The sequence below is a fragment of the Nicotiana tabacum genome, chromosome 6, assembly GCF_000715075.1.
Source record: "Nicotiana tabacum cultivar K326 chromosome 6, ASM71507v2, whole genome shotgun sequence".
In the NCBI taxonomy this organism is placed as follows: Eukaryota; Viridiplantae; Streptophyta; class Magnoliopsida; order Solanales; family Solanaceae; genus Nicotiana; species Nicotiana tabacum.
In genome coordinates this window covers 55,919,573-55,939,023 of record NC_134085.1, presented here as the reverse complement: position 1 = coordinate 55,939,023, position 19,451 = coordinate 55,919,573, and the positions used below count along the sequence as shown (strand labels likewise).

The window sequence follows — 19,451 nt, the reverse complement described above, 5'->3', positions numbered from 1 at the left end:
TACCTAAATCCCCAAAATACACTCTTATATTGTAGGCAAAACCCCAAATGTCATCTCAAAATTCTATATTTTAGGTATTAATAATTCATGTAGATTCTTGAAACAATACTATAAATAAGTAGAAATCACTTGCTCCAATATCTTGTAAGAAAATCGCCAAACAAAATCGCCCCTATCCAAGTCTAAGATTCAAAATATGAGATAATCGACCTGGGAGTCCGAGTCCGATATATGGTACCGGTATCCTCATCTTTTCCCCGACTCAGGTACTTCCTTCTTCTGTCCGTTCGAGGACGAACGATTATTTTAGAGGTGGAGAATGTGACGACCCAAAAGGGTCATCACCTGTTTCTAATTGAAATCTATGTCTCCGAGGCCCTGAAAACCTCATTTAGAGTTGCCTCGATTTGTGTGCGTACTCCGGGCGCGTAGCCGGAAATCTTAAATGTGAAATCTTGTGAAAATTGCTAAGTTTTGACCTTGAAATGAATAAATTTGACTTCGGTCAACATTTTGGGTAAACCAACCCGGACCCGTGATTTGACGGTCCCGGAGGGTCCGTAGGAAAATATGGGACTCGGGCGTATGCCCGGAATCGAATTTCGAGGTCCTCAGCCTGAGTTATGAATTTTTAAGTGAAATTGTTCTCTGAAAATGTTTAAAGAAAATGGAAATGAAATCTAAACCCTTTTGCGCGGCCCGCGAGGAAACGCGTGCGGCCGCAATCGGCTTTGCGCGGTCCGCAGTGGGTGCTGCGCGGACGCGATCGGCTTTGTGCGGTCCGCGCGGGGCATAGATCCGCAGGCCTTCAGGAAGCCTGTGCGGCCGCGGTCCTTCTTGCGCGGTCCGCGGTGGAACTTCAGAGGGGTATAAATACACGTGAATTTCAGTTATTTTACACTTTTCAAAACCCCAAAACATAAGAAGCGATTTTCCAAAAAACGTTTCTTCTCCGAAATGATTGGTAAGTGATTTCTAACTTATTTTCTTCACTTCTTAACATTCTTTTAACATGATTTCAACATCAAATCAAAGATTTTAATGGGGAAATTGGGTGATGTGGGTAGAACCTAGGTTTTTCTAAAATTAGGGATTTGGACCTCAATTTGAGGTCCGATTTCAAAACAAACCATATATTTGAATTTGTGGGGGAATAGGTAATCGGGTTTTTGTCCAAATCTCGGGTTACGACCACGTGGGTCCGGGGGTGAATTTTGACTTTTGGGTAAAACTTTGGAAAACTCATTTTCATGCATTGGGGTTGATTCATTTAGCATTTATTAATGTGATTAAGTAACTTATGACTAGATTCGAGCGGATTGGTGGTGGAATCAAGAGGTAAAGCTATAATTGAGACTTGAGTGGTATTCAAGGCATCGAGGTAAGTGTTTGGTTTAACCCTAGCTTGAAGGATTAGGAGTTGAGTCATATTTGCTACTTGCTTCTTGTTGAGTACGACGTATAGGCATGGTGACGAGTATCTATACCACTACAAAAAAAGGCCTAATTGCGGGGGTTATTTTTAAGGTTTGCGGCGGTTTAAAACCCCCACAATATGTTGTTGCGGCAGTCATTAAAACCCCCACAATAAGAGTCGTCGCAATCGATTTGCGGCAGTTATTTGCTGACCGCCAGAACTAAGTAGCGGGGGTTACTTCGCGGCGATTGATCCCCGCAGATTTAAAACTTAATTTTTTAAAAATAATTTTCAGTTACGAATTGCGGCGGTTGTAAACCTCCGCAATATAATTTTTATTCTTTTTTATTAACTTATATTTTAAGCTCCAGTCAGTCATAACCTTATTGAATTTTTTAATTCATATATTATTGACAAAATTACTAATTAAGTTGTAAATCATAATCAAAGAAAAAAAAATATATTTAAAAGTAAAAAGATATCGATAACATATCATAAAATCACAAAACGTTATCATAAAATATCATTAGTTTTTAAAACTAAATTGTCAACATTAAGTAGCATCACTTAAAAACTATTTTAAACACAAAACATTCACTCCAACATTCTAACATCAGCTTCAACCACACAATTACATCGTCACAATTAATTATCTAAGACAATTACAATAAAATCAATGGATGCCGCTAAAATTACTATCACCACATGATCTTCTTGCGTCTATTGGCGAAAGGGGTCCACTGTCCGCATCACTTGGCTGCATAAAAAAACAAAGTATAAAAATCATGTCAGAATCAGAAATTGCACTAACTGTAGGTTCTACTAAATAATGTAAGCAAATAAGTGCAACTCTTCAAGCTTCCTTTGTACTTAAATATCAAATTTAGATCAACATTGCAGTCTTTTTTTTATTGGACTGAGAAAAAAGATGTTTGTGCATCCTATTAGAAAGTGAGACTAATTCATGCTAGAATCAGAAAGAAAAATATAATAGAGAGAGAGAGAGAGATGAGTTATACAAAGAAAACAGATACAACATACAAGAATTGTACTAATATAAGCCACTCTATCTTTGCAAATAGACAAATTAAAGTGAAAAAAATTTGAAGAACTTTACTTACCGTTGTAGGAGAAACCGTCGAAGGAGAAGCAAAGAACCCCGCAAACTGTTCTGGTAAAGTCCCTTCTTTCATTATCATATATGCCTTGAAAGCATTCATCATTTGATTGTGAGCATTCATCATTTGATTATGGTTATGTTGACATTGGGACGAACATGAACCTTTAGTACTTGAAGAACTTGTACCACCAAAATGAGGTCTTAAAAACTTTACTAGGGACAGGGCCTAATCCCAAACACCTCACCCTTCCAGAGTGCTCTTTTTCTAGCACCTTACCAACGGCATCATTTGGCGAAATTTGAGACTCGTCTATGGTGCTTTGGCTCAAAGCTAACTCAATTTTTTTCTACACATACAAAACTCATTGTCACAACTAAACTAACAGGAATGTATTTGTCTAGTGTCAAAATATACATATCTTAATCCGCATAACCATATATACCTTGACACGCCCACCTGTTTCCAATCTAGGCTTAGTTGTCCAACCTATGTTAGAAGATTTTCTAAAATTTTCATCCCTTTTTTAAAATTTACCCTAATTAGATAGTTAAAATCACTTGCAGATGATATTCACTTGCCCAAAGAAAATATTTCAGTGAGTGAATGCATGCCACCCATATGGCATTTAGATTCCAGGAAACTATGCACAGGTAGCAAGCAGAAGAAGTAGGCAGGACAGGACAAGGATGTCAATCATTTAAAACCATATAGTAACGAGGTGATGAGGCACTCTTGAGCAACCCAAGACAATAGCCAACTTTAACTGCAACACACATTAAATAGAACTTAAATGTTGAGTAAACTTCAATTATCTAGCATACTCATTAGTCCTCATGATTTGTTTCTTAAGATAAGCTATGAATTCACAAAAACTTACGCATATTTCTTTTGCTTCTTCATTAACATATACTCCATCTTCATTCTTATGAGTAGCAATGTATATTTGTGCTCGTCCAGGCATTTGTCCAGTCTGAGCCATCTATAAATATAAAATCAAATTCAGAATTAGTTACTACTTAGAAATAATTATATAGTAAGTTAATTTACTCACCATTTCAGCCCTTCTCGTAGCGTTGGCTTTGGAACCACCTGTGTGTGGAATCTTCTGTTTTTTTCTTTTTCAGCATTTCTTTTACGCATTTCCTTATAAAAAATATACTTGAAACTCAATTAGAAGAACAAACAATAATATAATTATAAAGACTAGAAGAAGCAGTTGCTTAAGTACCTTTGTTGAATCTTTATATTGGTAATCAACAAAAGAAATCCATTGATCTGGCGGAATTCCATCTGGCACATTATCAATAATCTCAGCTCTACTTTTAAGTGGGTCTTCAGATGCACTCCACAAGTTAAGCCTATTTGCAGCCCATTTCTTTCCAATAGATTTATAAACATGTTGTCGTGCAACTGACTCAGTTGTCTTAAAGAAGAACTTGGGCTTAAAGAATAAAACATTGGTTAGCATGTCTATTAAATGCAAGTATAAAGTTCAAAGATAAAATAGAGATATAGTTGTCTTTCTCCAAAATAAAACAGTGATATAGTTCTAAGAATGTAGAGCTTATACCTTTATAATTTGATCGAAGATGCGGTTGAAGTATGAGATAGGTAAACTCGACCATTTCTCACAGTGGATAGGAAATAAAGCGCAGTCACATGCTAAAATTCCACAAAATCCTGAAAGAAGGCCGCGTGCATCTCCAAATGGTTCATCCAGGTAATCAAAATCAACCACAATACGTTCTTCACACGTTAAATATAGCACTTCATTAACTTTCACTTTGAGTTTCTTGATATTTTCTTTTGAATCTGTATAAGAAAAGAGATCAGTTGAATCCATGAGAGAGATGAACCAACTAAAACAAGAAACTTCTGATGTTTTAGCCATGTTTTTCTTTTTGGACAGAAGGATACAAGAATCAAAATACGGCTCGACCAGACAATCTGCCGCTCTTTTATAGCTTATATAAAATGCCACCAAATGTCACTATATAGTTGAATTTTTCAAAGAAAAGACGAGCATGCAGGGAAAACCTTCTAAGTACTGCAATTGCATCACAAAATTGAAAGTAACCAACTTTCAGGTAAGGTCTAAAGGGACTTAGAAGGGAGTGCTGAATATGTACTAATAGTCAAAATTATTTACCTATTGCTTTTATAGTCCAATGGCTCCCAGAACGCTTTCTAGATAAGGCTTGAACTGTTAGACCTTGCTGTGATGAGTCCTGATCTGTTGGAGTCGATTGAACTGACTGAGATGGCTGTGATGCAGGGTAAACTATCGGTGCCGGCTGTGATGTGGCCTGATCCATTGGAGATGGATGAGATGTTGAGTGAACTGATTGAGACGACTGTGATGCCGACTGAAATATTGGAGCTGCCTGCGATGTGGGCTGAAATGATTGGACCAGATGTGTTGTGGCCAAAATTGACGTGGTTGGATGTGTTGGCATACATGGCGTTGATTGAAGAGAAGAAGGTGTTGATTCAGTACCTTGTGAAGTAGATACTGACTTATCTGAATTTTGCTTTTTCAGCAAACGCTTGAACCTTGGCATATCTGCAATTCAATAATGAATGAATTTAATAAACAATGCAAAGAAAATCCACAAACTTCAAAATAAAAGAATGGTGTGCAAGTAGGAATCTAATTTAAGATATACACATAAAATTACTGAAGTTCTCTTTCTCATAGCTGGTATTATAACATGCTCATAACCTGCTGCTCTTTGAAATATGGGCAGCTGCAATTCATTCAACAATGCCCTAAGGACTTCTCACACAAGAAGGCTACCTCAATATTAGCAAATACAACAACACCATAAAGGATTGCATAGTCCATAATGATCAAACTGCATACCACAATACCAAGTTAACAAAATATAGCTCATGAAAACAGTAGTAACTGAGAAATATAAAAAATTTGAATCCAATATGGTTAAAAAGTAAACATTGAAAGAAATGTTTGAACATGGTAGATCCACATTATAATAGCTTATCAAACACTTACTGAATTCTACGCAGAACCCGAGCAACAAAAAATCACAAAATTTTCATAAAGAATAAATATCACTTTCTTAGCTAAAAAATAGTAAGTTTTAAAGAAAAAAACACTAATCAAACTATCCTAATCAAGCCAAAAAAGATTGTCCAAATTCTTATTGCAATTGCAATTTGGATATTTTATTATATCTATTCAGTCATATGCTCCTCTATTGCAATTTGGATATTCTCGTAATCAACATCAAAAAATTGTCCAAATTCTTGTTGTCGGTATGGCTCATTCTCGTATATTTCTTCTTCATCAACCTCTCCCATATCAAACAAATCTCTTGGCTTTAAATGTACAGCCACACTCCATCCTTTATCAATTTCATCATCAACATAGTAGACCATATTTGCTTGTGATGCTTCAATATATGGATCATCATCCTCACGATCACCAGTGTGGATCAATTTAGAGAAGTTGACACAATTAAACTTCCAAACATCTATTTTGAACCCTCTGTTTCGAGTAGTGTCAGCCCACTGGCATTTAAAGAGAACAATCTTGAACCGACCATAATAATTAAGCTCAATAATATCTTCCAACTTCCCATAATATGGTAGGTCTGCTTGTCTTGCATTTTTATCTGCACTAGATGCAACACACGAAGTGTCAGAGACAAGAAAGACTCCACTATTTTGAGTTTTTAATCCTTGTTCTCTAGACAAAGTCCGAAATTTGAATCCGTTAATGTTATAAGCACTGAATCTTCTTGCATCTTGTGTTGGACCTTGTGCTAAGAACTTGATATCATCAAAGATAGTGTCTGCTATATCTGGATTCATAATCTAAATAAACAACATATTTATGTTAACAAATTGATACAAGAAAGCTTAGGAAACCAATTAGGAAACATTTTAAAAATCGTTCACTCACTCGCTTAGGAAACCAATCAGGGAACTCTTTACTAACTCTCCTCTTTATCTCTGTTGGGGAAAGTCTTCGACCTCTACTTCTTCTGATGTGATGTCTAAATTCACTACAAAGGTGTTATATGCATCAATATTAATCCAATTACTCTAAATGTTTCTCATAAATAAAATCAAAATAAATTTCTTACTCAATAAATGGCTTTACTGCTGCGCAATTAAGTAACACACATCGATGAGCTTGAGTTTTCTCCAAAAGAGTCAATGGTTCTATTGTGGAGCCTCCAATGGGTTTACCTTGTTGAGGGAACATAGTTGACACTTCTGAAGCCTCATTATGATTTGGTTCATCATTTACACGTTTAGGTCGATTTAACCTTGACTCAATTCCCTCAAAATAACGAGAATAAAGAGTTAGAGCTTCTTCAACTATGTAACCTTCAGCTATAGAACCTTCTGGTTGTGATTTGTTTCCTACAAGGGACTTGAAATGACCTAATAATCTATAACCAATATAATAAAGTGTTAGAAGAAGCATTTACATTTAAATACTATTACAAGATCTATTAAAATAATTTTGAATAAGAAATATTTTACCTTTCAACAAAATACATCCACCGATAATGTACTGGGCCACCTTGTATTACTTCATCCACTAGATGAACAGTTAGATGAACCATTACAGTAAAAAATGATGGAGGGAATAACATCTCTAGATGGCAAAGAGTTTCCACAATCCGATTTTGTAGCTTTTCTAGGTCTGAGAGGCTTAAGCTTTTCAGACAAAGATGCCTAAAAAAGGAGGAAAGCTCTACCAACGTTGCAACAACCTGGTTTGGAAGCACATTGCGGATTGCTATTGGTAACAATTGTTCCATAAGGATGTGACAATCATGACTTTTTAATCCAAAGATCCTTTTTTTATCCAAATAAATACAACGAGATATATTACTTGAATAACCATCCGGCACTGAGATATTCTTTAAAGTCTTTAGGAAGGCCAGTTTCTTCTCCTTTGGAATTGTAAATGCACCAAGCCGATATTCATCATTCTCATCCGGCCAAAGATCACTCCTTATACCCATATCTTGTAGATCTCTTCGAGCCTTCACATGATCCTTTGATTTTTCTTTATCATTTAGCAAAGAGTATATAATATTATCAAACACATTCTTTTCAATATGCATAACATCTAAATTATGGCGCAATGAGTTAAACTCCCAATATGGAAGATCAAAAAATATGCTTTTTTTTCTCCATTGTTGAGTTACACATTCTCCAACACTCTTTTTCCTATTTATTTTCCTTTTATCATTCAATTCTGCTTGTCTTCCAAATATGACATTGATATCTTTCACTTGTTGCAAAATGTCTGATCCTGATAACTTCTTTGGAGGGGTCCTCTCTTCAACATTTCCATCAAAACGATGTCTCATCATTCTAAATTTATGATTTCTTCCCAAAAACCGACGATGGCCAATAAAACACCACTTTCTACTATGACGAAGTCGACAAGGTTCTACATCAAAATTACAAGAGGGGCATGCAAGACCAGTATGTGTATTCCAACCAGATAAGATATCAAGTCCAGGAAAGTCGCTAACTGTCCACATAAGAGCTGTTCTCATTCTAAACATTTCATCCTTTGATGAATCAAAAATGTCCACACCTTCACTCCACAACTCATTCAACTCATTAATAAGGGGTTGTAAGTATACATCTATATTATTCCCTGCTGTACGTGGACCTGGAATGATCATTGAGAGGATAAAATTTGGTTGCTTCACACACAACCAAGGAGTAAGGTTATATGGAACCAAAACTACAGGCCAAATGCTATAATTAGTATTCATTGTCCCAAAAGGATTGAAACTATCACTAGTCAGGCCTAATCGAACATTTCGAGGATCGGAAGCAAATATAGGAAAGGTTGTATTAAATCTCTTCTATGCCTCACCATCTCTAGGGTGTCTTATGGTTCCATCTTTGTTATCATCCTCTGCATGCCATCTCATATGCTCTGCAATCTTAGAGCACATGCACAATCTTTGTAATCTTGGTTTTAATGGAAAGTAGCGCAAAATTTTTGCAGGCTTCTTCTTTTTCTTCTTTTTTTGTTTCTTACTTGTAGTTGGTTCATGGTCTTTACTGCTCTCCTTTTCGGGTTTCCATCTAGAAGTGTGACAATACTTGCATGTTTCTGCATTAACATCATCCTCCCAGTATAACATGCAATCATTTGGACAAGCATCTATCTTGATATAATCAAGACACAACTTATTGATGGTCTTTTTGGCTTCATAAAAAGAATGAGGAATCTTTGTAAATTTAAATGTGTCTCTTAGTAGATCTAGTATCATAGTCATTCCCTTATCACTTAACCCAGACAAACACTTTATGTGATAAAGCTTTAACAAAAATTCCAACTTTGAGTACTTAGACCCTTCATATAATTCTTGACGTCTATCTCTAAGCAACTCAAAAAAATCTTTGTTATTTGAAGTGGGCATATCATGTATCATTTCTTCTTCTCCGACTACTTGTGACGGACCTACATCAACATCCTCATGCCTTATGCCCCCGAATGCTTCATTGATCAATAATTCTATAGGATTTTCAATGGGTAGTGCATCTTGAGTGACCTCTACGTTTTCATAATTATGTAATACATTCATTTCCCCATGCATAACCCAAGTGACATAATTTTGGGGGAACGACTTCTCGATCAAATGATCAAACACTATATTTCTAGTCTTCCACTTCCTACAACCACATTTAGGACATGGACATTTTATTTTATCTCCTATAGCTACATTGTTAAATGCAAAATCTAGAAATTGATTCAAACCAAGCAAATACTGTGGTGTGTTCCTTGGCATTCCAATCCAAGATTTATCCATTGGAAAGTAGATTATTGTGCAATAATATCACCTATAAGATTTCATGAGGAAGAAAATTAGTAGTCTATTAACATAAGTTAACATAATAGAAAATGAAAAAATTAATTAATTCTAACAAAGAACTTACATAACCGAATATCTTAAGAAAAGATTATTGTGATTTTCATGAAGTACCGATAGATTTGAGATAGAGAAACAAAGTAAATAAACTTGCAATTCTTCTAACTATTCTAATCTCTCTTTATTCTTCTAATTTGTTTTAGAGGATTTTAGGTAAAGAAGTAGAGTAAATTTCAATAGTGAGGGGGAGAGAGGCGACAATATAGAGCTAAATACATTAGGTACTACAATGAAGGTGTTTTTTTTATAAGAGGTACTACAATGAAGGCCTGAGCAATGAGATACTTGTCTGTTGTGTATCTACCATATGCTTAGTTTCTTTAATTCTACTTTTGGCCACAACATCATTTGAAAACTCCGCCAAAATTTGCATAATCTAAGAACTTTGCTGTTTTTTTTTACCCTTTTTACTATATACTGGTATAAAACTAGTGTGTGTTTCTCTAGCATTGCAGCAGTTCTTGAATTGTCTTGGATTAGCAAAAAAAAAAAAACGTTTTTTTTAATGCAATGCTATTTTTCTTGGTTTCTTGTTTTTTTTTCATACTACTACTTTCTAAGTCTTGGAAGCGTACAATAGGAGCTTTCTCAAATATCTGATTTTGTGAAGATTTTTTAAAGTTTTTGGCTTCATGGTTCAGAAAAGATAGGAATGCTATTAGTTACTTGAATTTGCCTCTAACGAAAAAGCTCGTTGAGTCAAACACCAAACCTTAGAATCAAACCCAAAAATGGTATTAGTACCAAATTTTTGCTCAAACACCAAACCTTAGAATCACAATACACCCATATAAATTCCCATACAACATGGTGCAAAAAATTTATATTTTCTACTAATTCAACAAAAAAATCTCAAATAAACAGAGAAAATCCAAATCTAACATAAAGTATCCAAAAAACAGCAAAAATAAAATTAAAGCCACATGCAATAGAAAACATACAAAAGTTACAGATTATACAAACCCAAAAATGGGGAAAATCAAAGTCCCATTTGTAGAAATAATATTGCACTAAACCAAAAATAGGGTAGAAGAACTTACTGTAATTAAAGATACTTGTCGATTACTATGCCCGAGTGAGTAATTGAGATGCCTTTGCCACTGCTATAGGGGGAAAACGTGAAGAAAATCAAAGAAAAAAGAGGGAACAACAAGGATGTGAGTTCAAATCTCACAAACGGAATGAGAAATTCACACAAAACTTTCAATTCTAAGAAAAATAAAGTAGAAAGAATCATGAAATTTGAGTTAATCTCTCAAAATTGAAACCTTTACCTTGAGTCGTGGTAAAACGTTGGTGAGAACTGGCGGAGCTTTTGAGGTTTTGTTATATTTGTATTTTTTTCCAGAGAAAAAAATGAACGAAGCAAAAAAGAGCGTGGGAAATATTAGCGCACTGTTTTTTTTTGCAGATGGCGTAGGTTTTCAGCCGCCGCTATTTACTTATATTGTGTCAGTTAAGTAAACCCCCGTTATTTAATGAAATTTGTGGGGGTCGGATCTGACCCCCGCTATTAAACCGCCGCAATTAGGCCCTTTTTTGTAGTGTACGTTGGTGTCAAGCATGACCGTGGGTCTTAACTTGAAAGTTGTCGTGTTTTTGAATGACACCTTGTATACTTTAATTAATGATCCTCTATGATTAAGTATTTCCATTAATTGAACTGAGTACTAGCAAAGTGAGATTGGTTATAGCTGATTCCCCCTTATCGGGATGACTACTTTGATATCCTTGTTCCCTTGCCGGGAAGTTATTATATTACTTATGTTCCCTTGCCGGTATTTCTTGTGATTGTATGATGAAATGAGAGCGGGTGGTACGCCTACCACAAGACATTGTGAAATGGGAGCGGGTGGTACGTCTACCACAAGATATTATGAAATGGGAGCGGGTGGTACACCTACCACAAGATTGATGAAATGGGAGTGGGTGGTACGCCTACCACAAGATATTATGAAATGGGAGCGGGTGGTACGCCTACCACAAGATATAATGAAATAGGAGCGGGTGGTATGCCTAACATGAGATAGAATGAAATGGGAGCGGGTGGTACGCCTACCACAAGATATGTGAAATGGGATCGGGTTGCACGCCTGCAACAAGAGGAAACTGAAAGTGAAAATTGCCTTTATTTTCTTCATTTGTGATAGAAGTTATAGTGCTAGATTCCTTATTATTCCCTGTTATTTCTTTTAACTGCTATCCCCAAAGCATGTTCCCCTTTCCCCAGCTTTAACTGCTTATTACTTGTTTACTTTTCCGCCATATATTATATAACTTTATAGGTTTATCTGGAGTCTGGTCCTAGCCTCGTCACTACCTCGCCGGGGTTAGGCCAGACACTTACCAGCACATGGGGCCGGTTGTGCTGATACTACGTTTTGTGCTCTTTTGCACAGATCCAGGTTTTGGACAGCAACAGTAGCGCGGGAGCCAGCCTTCAGTCCAGTGAGACACTGAGGTAGCCTTGCAGGCGTTCGTAGGCCTGGCGTCTCCTCTATCTTTTATTTCCGTCTGTTATCTCATATATTCGAGACAAACAGTTTATATTTTCTTTCAAACGGTTGTATTTAGCACTCTTAGAAGTTTGTGAGTAATATGACACCAGTTCTTGGGTAGAGGCATATGTTGATTCTCGCATTATTGTTCAGTTTTCTTTAAATTTAAGTCTTCCGCATATTTATTTAATTCCGTTGCTTTCATGCTATCGCTGATAATTGTTAAAAGAAGTAATTGTTAACGATGTAAGCAGTTAAGGATTGGCTTGCCTAGCTCTCATTAGTAGGCGCCATCATGACTCCCGAGGGTGGGAAATCTGGGTCGTGACAAGTTGGTATCAGAGCACTAGGTTACATAGGTATCATAACTCATGGACAAGCTCAGTAGAGTCTGAGGGATCGGTACGGAGACATCTGTATTTATCCCCCAGAGGCTACCGAGTTAGGAAAACTTCACTTTTGTTCTTTCTTATCGTATGGATTTGTTCCTCAAATGCTAATTGAACTTCTACTCTGTTCGTCGCAGATGGCGAGAACACGCACTTCCTCATCTACTGCTCAGCAGCTCGAGCCCCCTATAGCAGCTCCCATTAGGGGCAGAGGGTAAGGCCGAGGTCGTGCTAGAGGCCGAGGTAGGGGCAGAGCCCAGCCCCGAGCAGCGGTACCAGTGGCGGAGCCTCAGGTTGATTTTGAGGAGGAGGTTCCAACCCCAACAGTTATGGTGGGCCCAGCTCAGGTCCCAAAGGGGTTTATCGCTACCCTAGTTCTTCAGGACGCTCTGGTTCGATTGGTGGGCCTTATGGAGAGTGTCACCTGAGCAGGTTTGCTTCTTGTAGCACTAGCCACTTCTCAGGCTGGAGGAGGGGCTCAGACTCCTGCTATACGCACTCCGGAGCAGGTATCTCCCCAGATTCAGGTTCTAGCGGTTCAGCCAGGGTGGCAGTTCAGTCGGGTGTAGTGACTCAGACTGGCGATGGAGCGGCTATGTCCGCCGATGCTTTGTGGAGACTGGACAGATTCACCAAGCTCTTCCCTACTACTTTCAGCGGAGCTCCTTTTGAGGATCCCTAGGATTTCCTATACAGCTGCCACGAGGTTCTCAGGAACATGGGCATTGTTGAGACCAATGGGGTCAATTTTGCTGCATTTCACTTATCTGGATCCACCAAGACTTGGTAGAGGGATTATTGCTTAGCGAGACCAGCCGGATTGCCATCTTTGACATGGGAGCAGTTTTCAGTGTTATTTCTAGAGAAGTTTCTCACCGTGACGCAGAGAGAAGCCTATCGAAGGCAGTTTGAGCGCCTTCAGCAGGGTTCCATGACGGTCACTCAATATGAGACCAGGTTCATCGATCTAGCTCGCCATGCTCTTGTCATACTTCCCACCGAGAGAGAGAGAGGGTGATGAGGTTTATTGATGGTCTTATTTAGCCGATTCGTCTTTAGATGGCAAAGGAGGCCGGGAGTGAGATTACATTTCAAGAGGCGGCCAATGTGGCCTGTAGAGTTGAGATGGTTCTGTCACAGGGAGGTGGTCATGGGTCAGATAAGCGGCCCCGTCATTCAGGTAGATTCAGTGGTACCTCGTCTGGAGGTAGAGATTCATATGGTAGAGGCCATCCTCCTAGGCCCTTTTAGTCAGCTCTTCAGGTCTCCCATGGTACTTCAGGTGGTCGTGGTTCTCAGACGCACTATTCTGATCAGCAGCCTTACAGTGCACCATCAACACCTATTAGTGCACCACCGCTTTAGAGTTTCTAGGGTCGTCAGCCCCAACAACCGAGGGCTTGTTTTACTTGTGGTGACACGAGGCACATTGCTAGGTATTGCCCTCGAGCTTCGAGCAGTTCTCCGCATCAGGGTTCTCATGCTATGGTACAGGCACCAGATGTCCCACAGCCTGCCCAGCCAGCTAGTGGCGGGGGCAGAGGTGTTAGAAGTTGAGGTAGAGGTCCTAGAGGTAGAGCTCAAGCCGCTAGAGGTGGAGGCCAACCAGCAGCAGGCCGTCCCAGAGAGGCAGTTCAGGGTGGTGGGGCCCAGCCCCGATGTTATGCACTTCCAGCTAGGCCTGAGGCTGAGTCTTCAGATGCAGTAATTACAGGTACTATACTGGTTTGTGATAGAGATGCTTCAGTGCTATTTGATCCAGGGTCTACGTATTCGTACGTGTCATCTTATTTTGCCCCGTACCTGGTCATGCCTAGTGATTCATTGAGTATTCCTGTTTATGTGTCTACACCGGTGGGTGATTCTATTGTGGTCGATCGAGTTCATCATTCTTGTATTGTAGTGTTTGGGGGTCTTGAGACCCGTGTTGATTTGTTGCTTTTAGACATGGTCGACTTCGATATTATATTGGGAATGGATTGGTTATCCCCGTACCATGCTATCTTGGATTGCCATGCCAAGACCGTGACCTTAGCCTTACCGGGTTTGCCCCATTTAGAGTGGAGAGGGACTCCAAGTCATTCTACCCGAAGTGTTATTTCGTATGTGAAGGCTCGACGTATGGTCGAGAAGGGGTGTTTCGCATATTTGGCTTATGTTAGTGACTCCAGTGCTGAGGTTCCCTATATTGATTCGGTGCCCATGGTTCGTGAGTTTCCTGAGGTTTTCTCTTCAGACTTGTCGGGGATGCCACCCGACCGGGACATTGATTTCTGCATTGATCTGGCCCCGGGAACTCAGCCCATTTCTATTCCACCATATCGTATGGCCCCGCCGAAGTTGAAAGAGTTAAAGGAACAGTTGCAGGATTTGCTGGAGAAGGGTTTCATTAGACCTAGCATTTCGTCTTGGGGTGTGCCGGTTTTGTTTGTAAAGAAAAAGGATGGTTCGATGAGAATGTGCATTGATTACCGGCAATTGAACAAGGTTACAATTAAGAATAAGTATCCACTGCCGAGGATTGATGATTTGTTCGATCAGCTTTAGGGTTCCAAGGTATTTTCAAAGATTAACTTGAGATCTGGCTACCAGCAGTTGAGAATTAGGGCATCCGATGTCCCTAAAACAACTTTCCACACTCGGTACGGGCATTATGAGTTCTTGGTTATGTCATTAGGGTTGACCAATGCCCCAGCAACGTTTATGGAGTTGATGAACCGAGTGTTCAGGCCTTATTTGGACTTGTTCATGATAGTCTTTATTGATGATATCCTGATATATTCCCGCAGCCAGGAGGAGCACGAGCAACACCTCAGAGTGGGTTTTTAGACTCTGAAGGATAGTCAGTTATATGCTAAGTTCTCGAAGTGTGAGTTCTTGTTGAGTTCAGTGGCATTCCTGGGTCACGTTGTACCAGTAGAGGGTATTTAGGTTGATCCAAAGAAGATTGAGGCAGTCAAGAACTGGCCTAGACCAGCATCAGCTACAGAGATTCGGAGTTTCTTGGGATTGGCAGGTTACTATCGTCGGTTCGTGGAGGGGTTCTCATCTGTTGCAGCCCCGATGACCAGGTTGACCCAGAATGGTGCCTAGTTCAGATGGTCGGACGAGTGTGAGGCAAGCTTTAAGAGGCTCAAGACAGCCCTGACTACGGCGCCAGTGTTATTTTTGCCCATAGGTTCAGGGCCTTACACCGTTTATTGTGATGCATCTCGCATCGGACTTAGTGCAGTGTTGATGCAGGATGGCAAAGTCATTGCCTATGCTTTGAGACAGTTGAAGGTTCATGAGAAGAACTATCCAGTGCATGATTTAGAGTTGGAAGCCATTGTTCACGCATTGAAGATTTGGAGGCATTACCTGTATGGCGTGACATATGAGGTGTTCACGGATCATAAGAGTCTTCAGTATTTGTTCAAGCAAAAGGAGTTGAATTTGAGGCAGAGGAGGTAGTTAGAGTTGTTGAAAGATTATGACATCACTATCCTATATCACCCGGGAAAGGCCAACGTGGTGGCCGATGCTTTGAGTAGAAAGTCAGCCAGTATGGGCAGGCTTATATTCTAGTCGGTGAGAGGCCGCTTGTTTTGGATGTTCAGGCCTTGGCCAATCGATTTGTGAGGTTGGATATTTCTGAGCCTAGTCGAGTATTAGCTTTCACGGTCGCTCGTTCTTCGTTATTGGAGCATATCCGTGATCGGCAGTTTGATGATACCTATTTGTGTGTCCTTAGAGACACGGTGCAGTGTGGGGGTGCCAAGCAGGTTACCTTAGGTGATGATGGAGTTCTGAGATTGCAGGGTCGAGTTTGTGTGCCTAATGTAGATGGGCTTCGAGAGTTGATTTTAGAGGAGGCCCATAGTTCCCGGTACTCTATCCATCCGGGAGCCGCGAAGATGTATCAGGATTTGCGGCAACATTATTGGTGGCGTAGAATGAAGAAGGATATTGTTGCCTATGTGGTTTGGTGTTTGAATTGTCAGCAGGTTAAGTATGAGCATCAGAGGCCTGGTGGTTTATTTCAGAGGATTGAGATTCCCGAGTGGAAGTGGGAGAGAATCACTATGGACTTCGTTACTGGACTTCCGTTGACTCGGAAGAAGTTCAATGCAGTTTGGGTCATTGTTGATAAGCTGACCAATTCAGCGCATTTCATTCCTGTGGCAGTCTCCTATTCGTCCGAGAGGTTGGCTGAGATCTATATCCGTGAGATTGTTCGTCTTCATGGTGTGCTGATATCTATCATTTCGGACCGAGGTACGCAGTTCACCTAGCGTTTCTGGAGAGCAGTTCAGCGAGGGTTAGGCACCCAGGTTGAGTTGAGTACAACATTTCATCCTCAGACGGATGGACAGTCCGAGCGGACTATTCAGATATTGGAGGATATGCTCCGAGATTGTGTTATTGACTTTGGAAGTTCGTGGGATCAGTTCTTGCCTTTAGCAGAGTTTGCCTACAACAACAACTACCAGTCGATTATCCAGATGGCTCCTTATGAGGCTTTATATGGTAGGCGGTGTCGATCTCCGGTTGGATGGTTTGAGCCGGGAGAGGCTCGGTTGTTGGGTACAGATTTGGTTTAGGAGACCTTGGACAAGGTCAGGATCATTCAGGATAGGCTTCGTACAGCTCAGTCCAGGCAAAAGAGCTATGCAGATCGTAAGGTTCGAGACGTGGCTTTTATGGTTGGTGAGCGGGTGTTGCTCCGAGTGTCGCCTATGAAGGGCGTGATGAGATTTGGGAAGAAGGGAAAGCTTAGCCCTAGGTTCATTGGTCCATTTGAGATCCTTGATCGAGTGGGAGAGGTGGCTTATAGACTTGCATTGCAGCCTAGCTTATCAGTCGTGCATCCAGTGTTTCATGTGTCCATGCTTCGGAAATATCACGGCGATCCATCCCACGTGTTAGATTTCAGCACTGCCCAGTTGAACAAGGATTTGTCGTATGAGGAGGAGCCAGTGGATTTTCTAGACCAACAGGATCACCAGCTGAGGTCGAAGAGTTTTCCTTCGGTTCGTGTTCAGTGGAGAGGTCAGCCCCCTGAGGCATCGACCTGGGAGTCCGAGTCCTATATGCGGGACCGGTATCCTCATCTTTTCCCCAACTCAGGTACTTCCTTCTTCTGTCCGTTCGAGGACGAACGATTGTTTTAGAGGTGGAGAATGTGACATCCCAAAAGGGTCATCACCTGTTTCTAATTGAAATCTGTGTCTCCGAGTCCCTGAAAACCTCATTTAGAGTCGCCTCGATTTGTGTGTGCAGTCCGGGCGCGTAGCCGAAAATCTTAAATGTGAAATCTTGTGAAAATTGCTAAGTTTTGACCTCGAAATGAATAAATTTGACTTCGGTCAACATTTTAGGTAAACAGACCCGGACCTGTGATTTGACAGTCCCGGAGGGTCCATAGGAAAATATGGGACTCGGACGTATGCCCGGAATCGAATTCCAAGGTCACCAGCTTGAGTTATGAATTTTTAAGTGAAATTGTTCTCTAAAAGTGTTTAAAGAAAATGGAAATGAAATATGATTAGAAAGCAATGGTATCGTGCCCGTATTTTGGTTCCGGCGCCCGGTACGAGTCTTATATATGTTTTGAATCACTCCTGTAAAACTTGGTTGAAAACGGATGTCGTTTGACACGATCCGTACCCTAATTGGGAAATTGATGTTTGAAAGGAATTTTGGAGAAATTTCATTGATCTTAAGGCTCAATTCGATGTTCATGATGTTACATTGGTGATGTGATCACACGAATATGTTCGTAGGGTATTTTTGAGGTAGTGTGCATGCTTGGTTTAGAGTTTCGAGGGCTCGGGTGAGTTTCTAGTAGGTTCCGGGATGCCTTAGGCTTTAAAAAATCAGATGTTGCAGGTTCGGGAATTTTGACAGGTCTCTGAACCCTTTTGCGTGGCCCGCGAGGAAACGTGTGCGGCCGCGGTAGCCTTTGCATGGTCCGCGGTGGGTGTTGCGCGGTCGCGGTCGGCTTTGCGCGGTCCGCGCGGGGCATAGATCCGCAAGCCTTCAGGAAGCTTGTACGACCGTGGTCCTTCTTGCGCGGTCCGCGGTGGGAACTTCAGAGGGGTATAAATACACGTGAATTTCAGTTATTTTACACTTTTCAAAACCCCAAAACGTAAGAGGCGATTTTCCAAACAACCTTTCTTCTCCGAAACGATTGGTAAGTGATTCTAACTTATTTTCTTCACTTCTTAACATTCTTTTAACATGATTTCAATTTCAAATCAAAGAATTTCATGGGGAAATTGGGTGATGTGGGTAGAACCTAGGTTTTTCTAAAATTAAGGATTTGGACCTCAATTTGAGGTCCGATTTCAAAACAAACCATATATTTGAATTTGTGGAGGAATGGGTAATCGGGTTTTGGTTCGAACCTCGGGTTGCGACCCCGTGGGCCCGGGGGTGAATTTTGACTTTTGGGTAAAACTTTGGAAAACTCATTTTCATGCATTGGGGTTGATTCATTTAGCATTTATTAATGTGATTAAGTAACTTATGACTAGATTCGAGCGGATTGGTGGTGAAATCAAGAGGTAAAGCTATAATTGAGACTTGAGTGGTGTTCAAGGCATCGAGGTAAGTGTTTGGTTTAACCCTAGCTTGAGGGATTAGGAGTTGAGTCATATTTGCTACTTGCTTCTTGTTGAGTACGACGTATAGGCATGGTGACGAGTATCTATACGTTGGTGTCAAGCATGAACGTGGGTCTTAACTTGAAAGTTGTTGTGTTTTTGAATGACACCTTGTAAACTTTAATTAATGATCCTCTATGATTAAGTATTTCCATTAATTGAACTAAGTACTAGCAAAGTGAGATTGGTTATAGCTGATTCTCCCTTGCCGGGATGACTACTTCGATATCCTTGTTTCCTTGCCGGGAAGTTATTATATTACTTATGTTCCCTTGCCGGGATTTCTTGTGATTGTGTGATGAAATGGGAACGGGTGGTACACCTACCATAAGACATTGTGAAATGGGAGCGGGTGGTACGCCTACCACAAGATTGATGAAATGGGAGCTGGTGGTACGCCTGCAACGGGTGGTATGCCTACCACAAGATATTATGAAA

At 40.2% G+C, this 19,451-nt stretch overlaps 2 protein-coding genes across 2 annotated transcripts; both read right to left on the bottom strand.

The window, feature by feature from the left end:
- Nucleotides 1–5,733: 5,733 nt before the first annotated feature.
- Nucleotides 5,734–8,309, bottom strand: LOC107806861 (uncharacterized). The gene is made up of 4 exons (XM_016631134.2): nucleotides 7,054–8,309; nucleotides 6,648–6,959; nucleotides 6,464–6,566; nucleotides 5,734–6,375 (listed from the first exon to the last, which is right to left on the bottom strand). Exons 1-4 carry the CDS (start codon nucleotides 8,307–8,309, stop codon nucleotides 5,734–5,736), a joined length of 2,313 nt encoding a protein of 770 aa, XP_016486620.2.
- Nucleotides 8,310–8,402: 93 nt separating this feature from the next.
- LOC142181826 (uncharacterized) lies at nucleotides 8,403–9,356 on the bottom strand. The gene has a single exon (XM_075255393.1). The coding sequence runs from the start codon at nucleotides 9,354–9,356 to the stop codon at nucleotides 8,403–8,405; it is 954 nt and encodes a 317-aa protein (XP_075111494.1).
- Nucleotides 9,357–19,451: the final 10,095 nt, after the last annotated feature.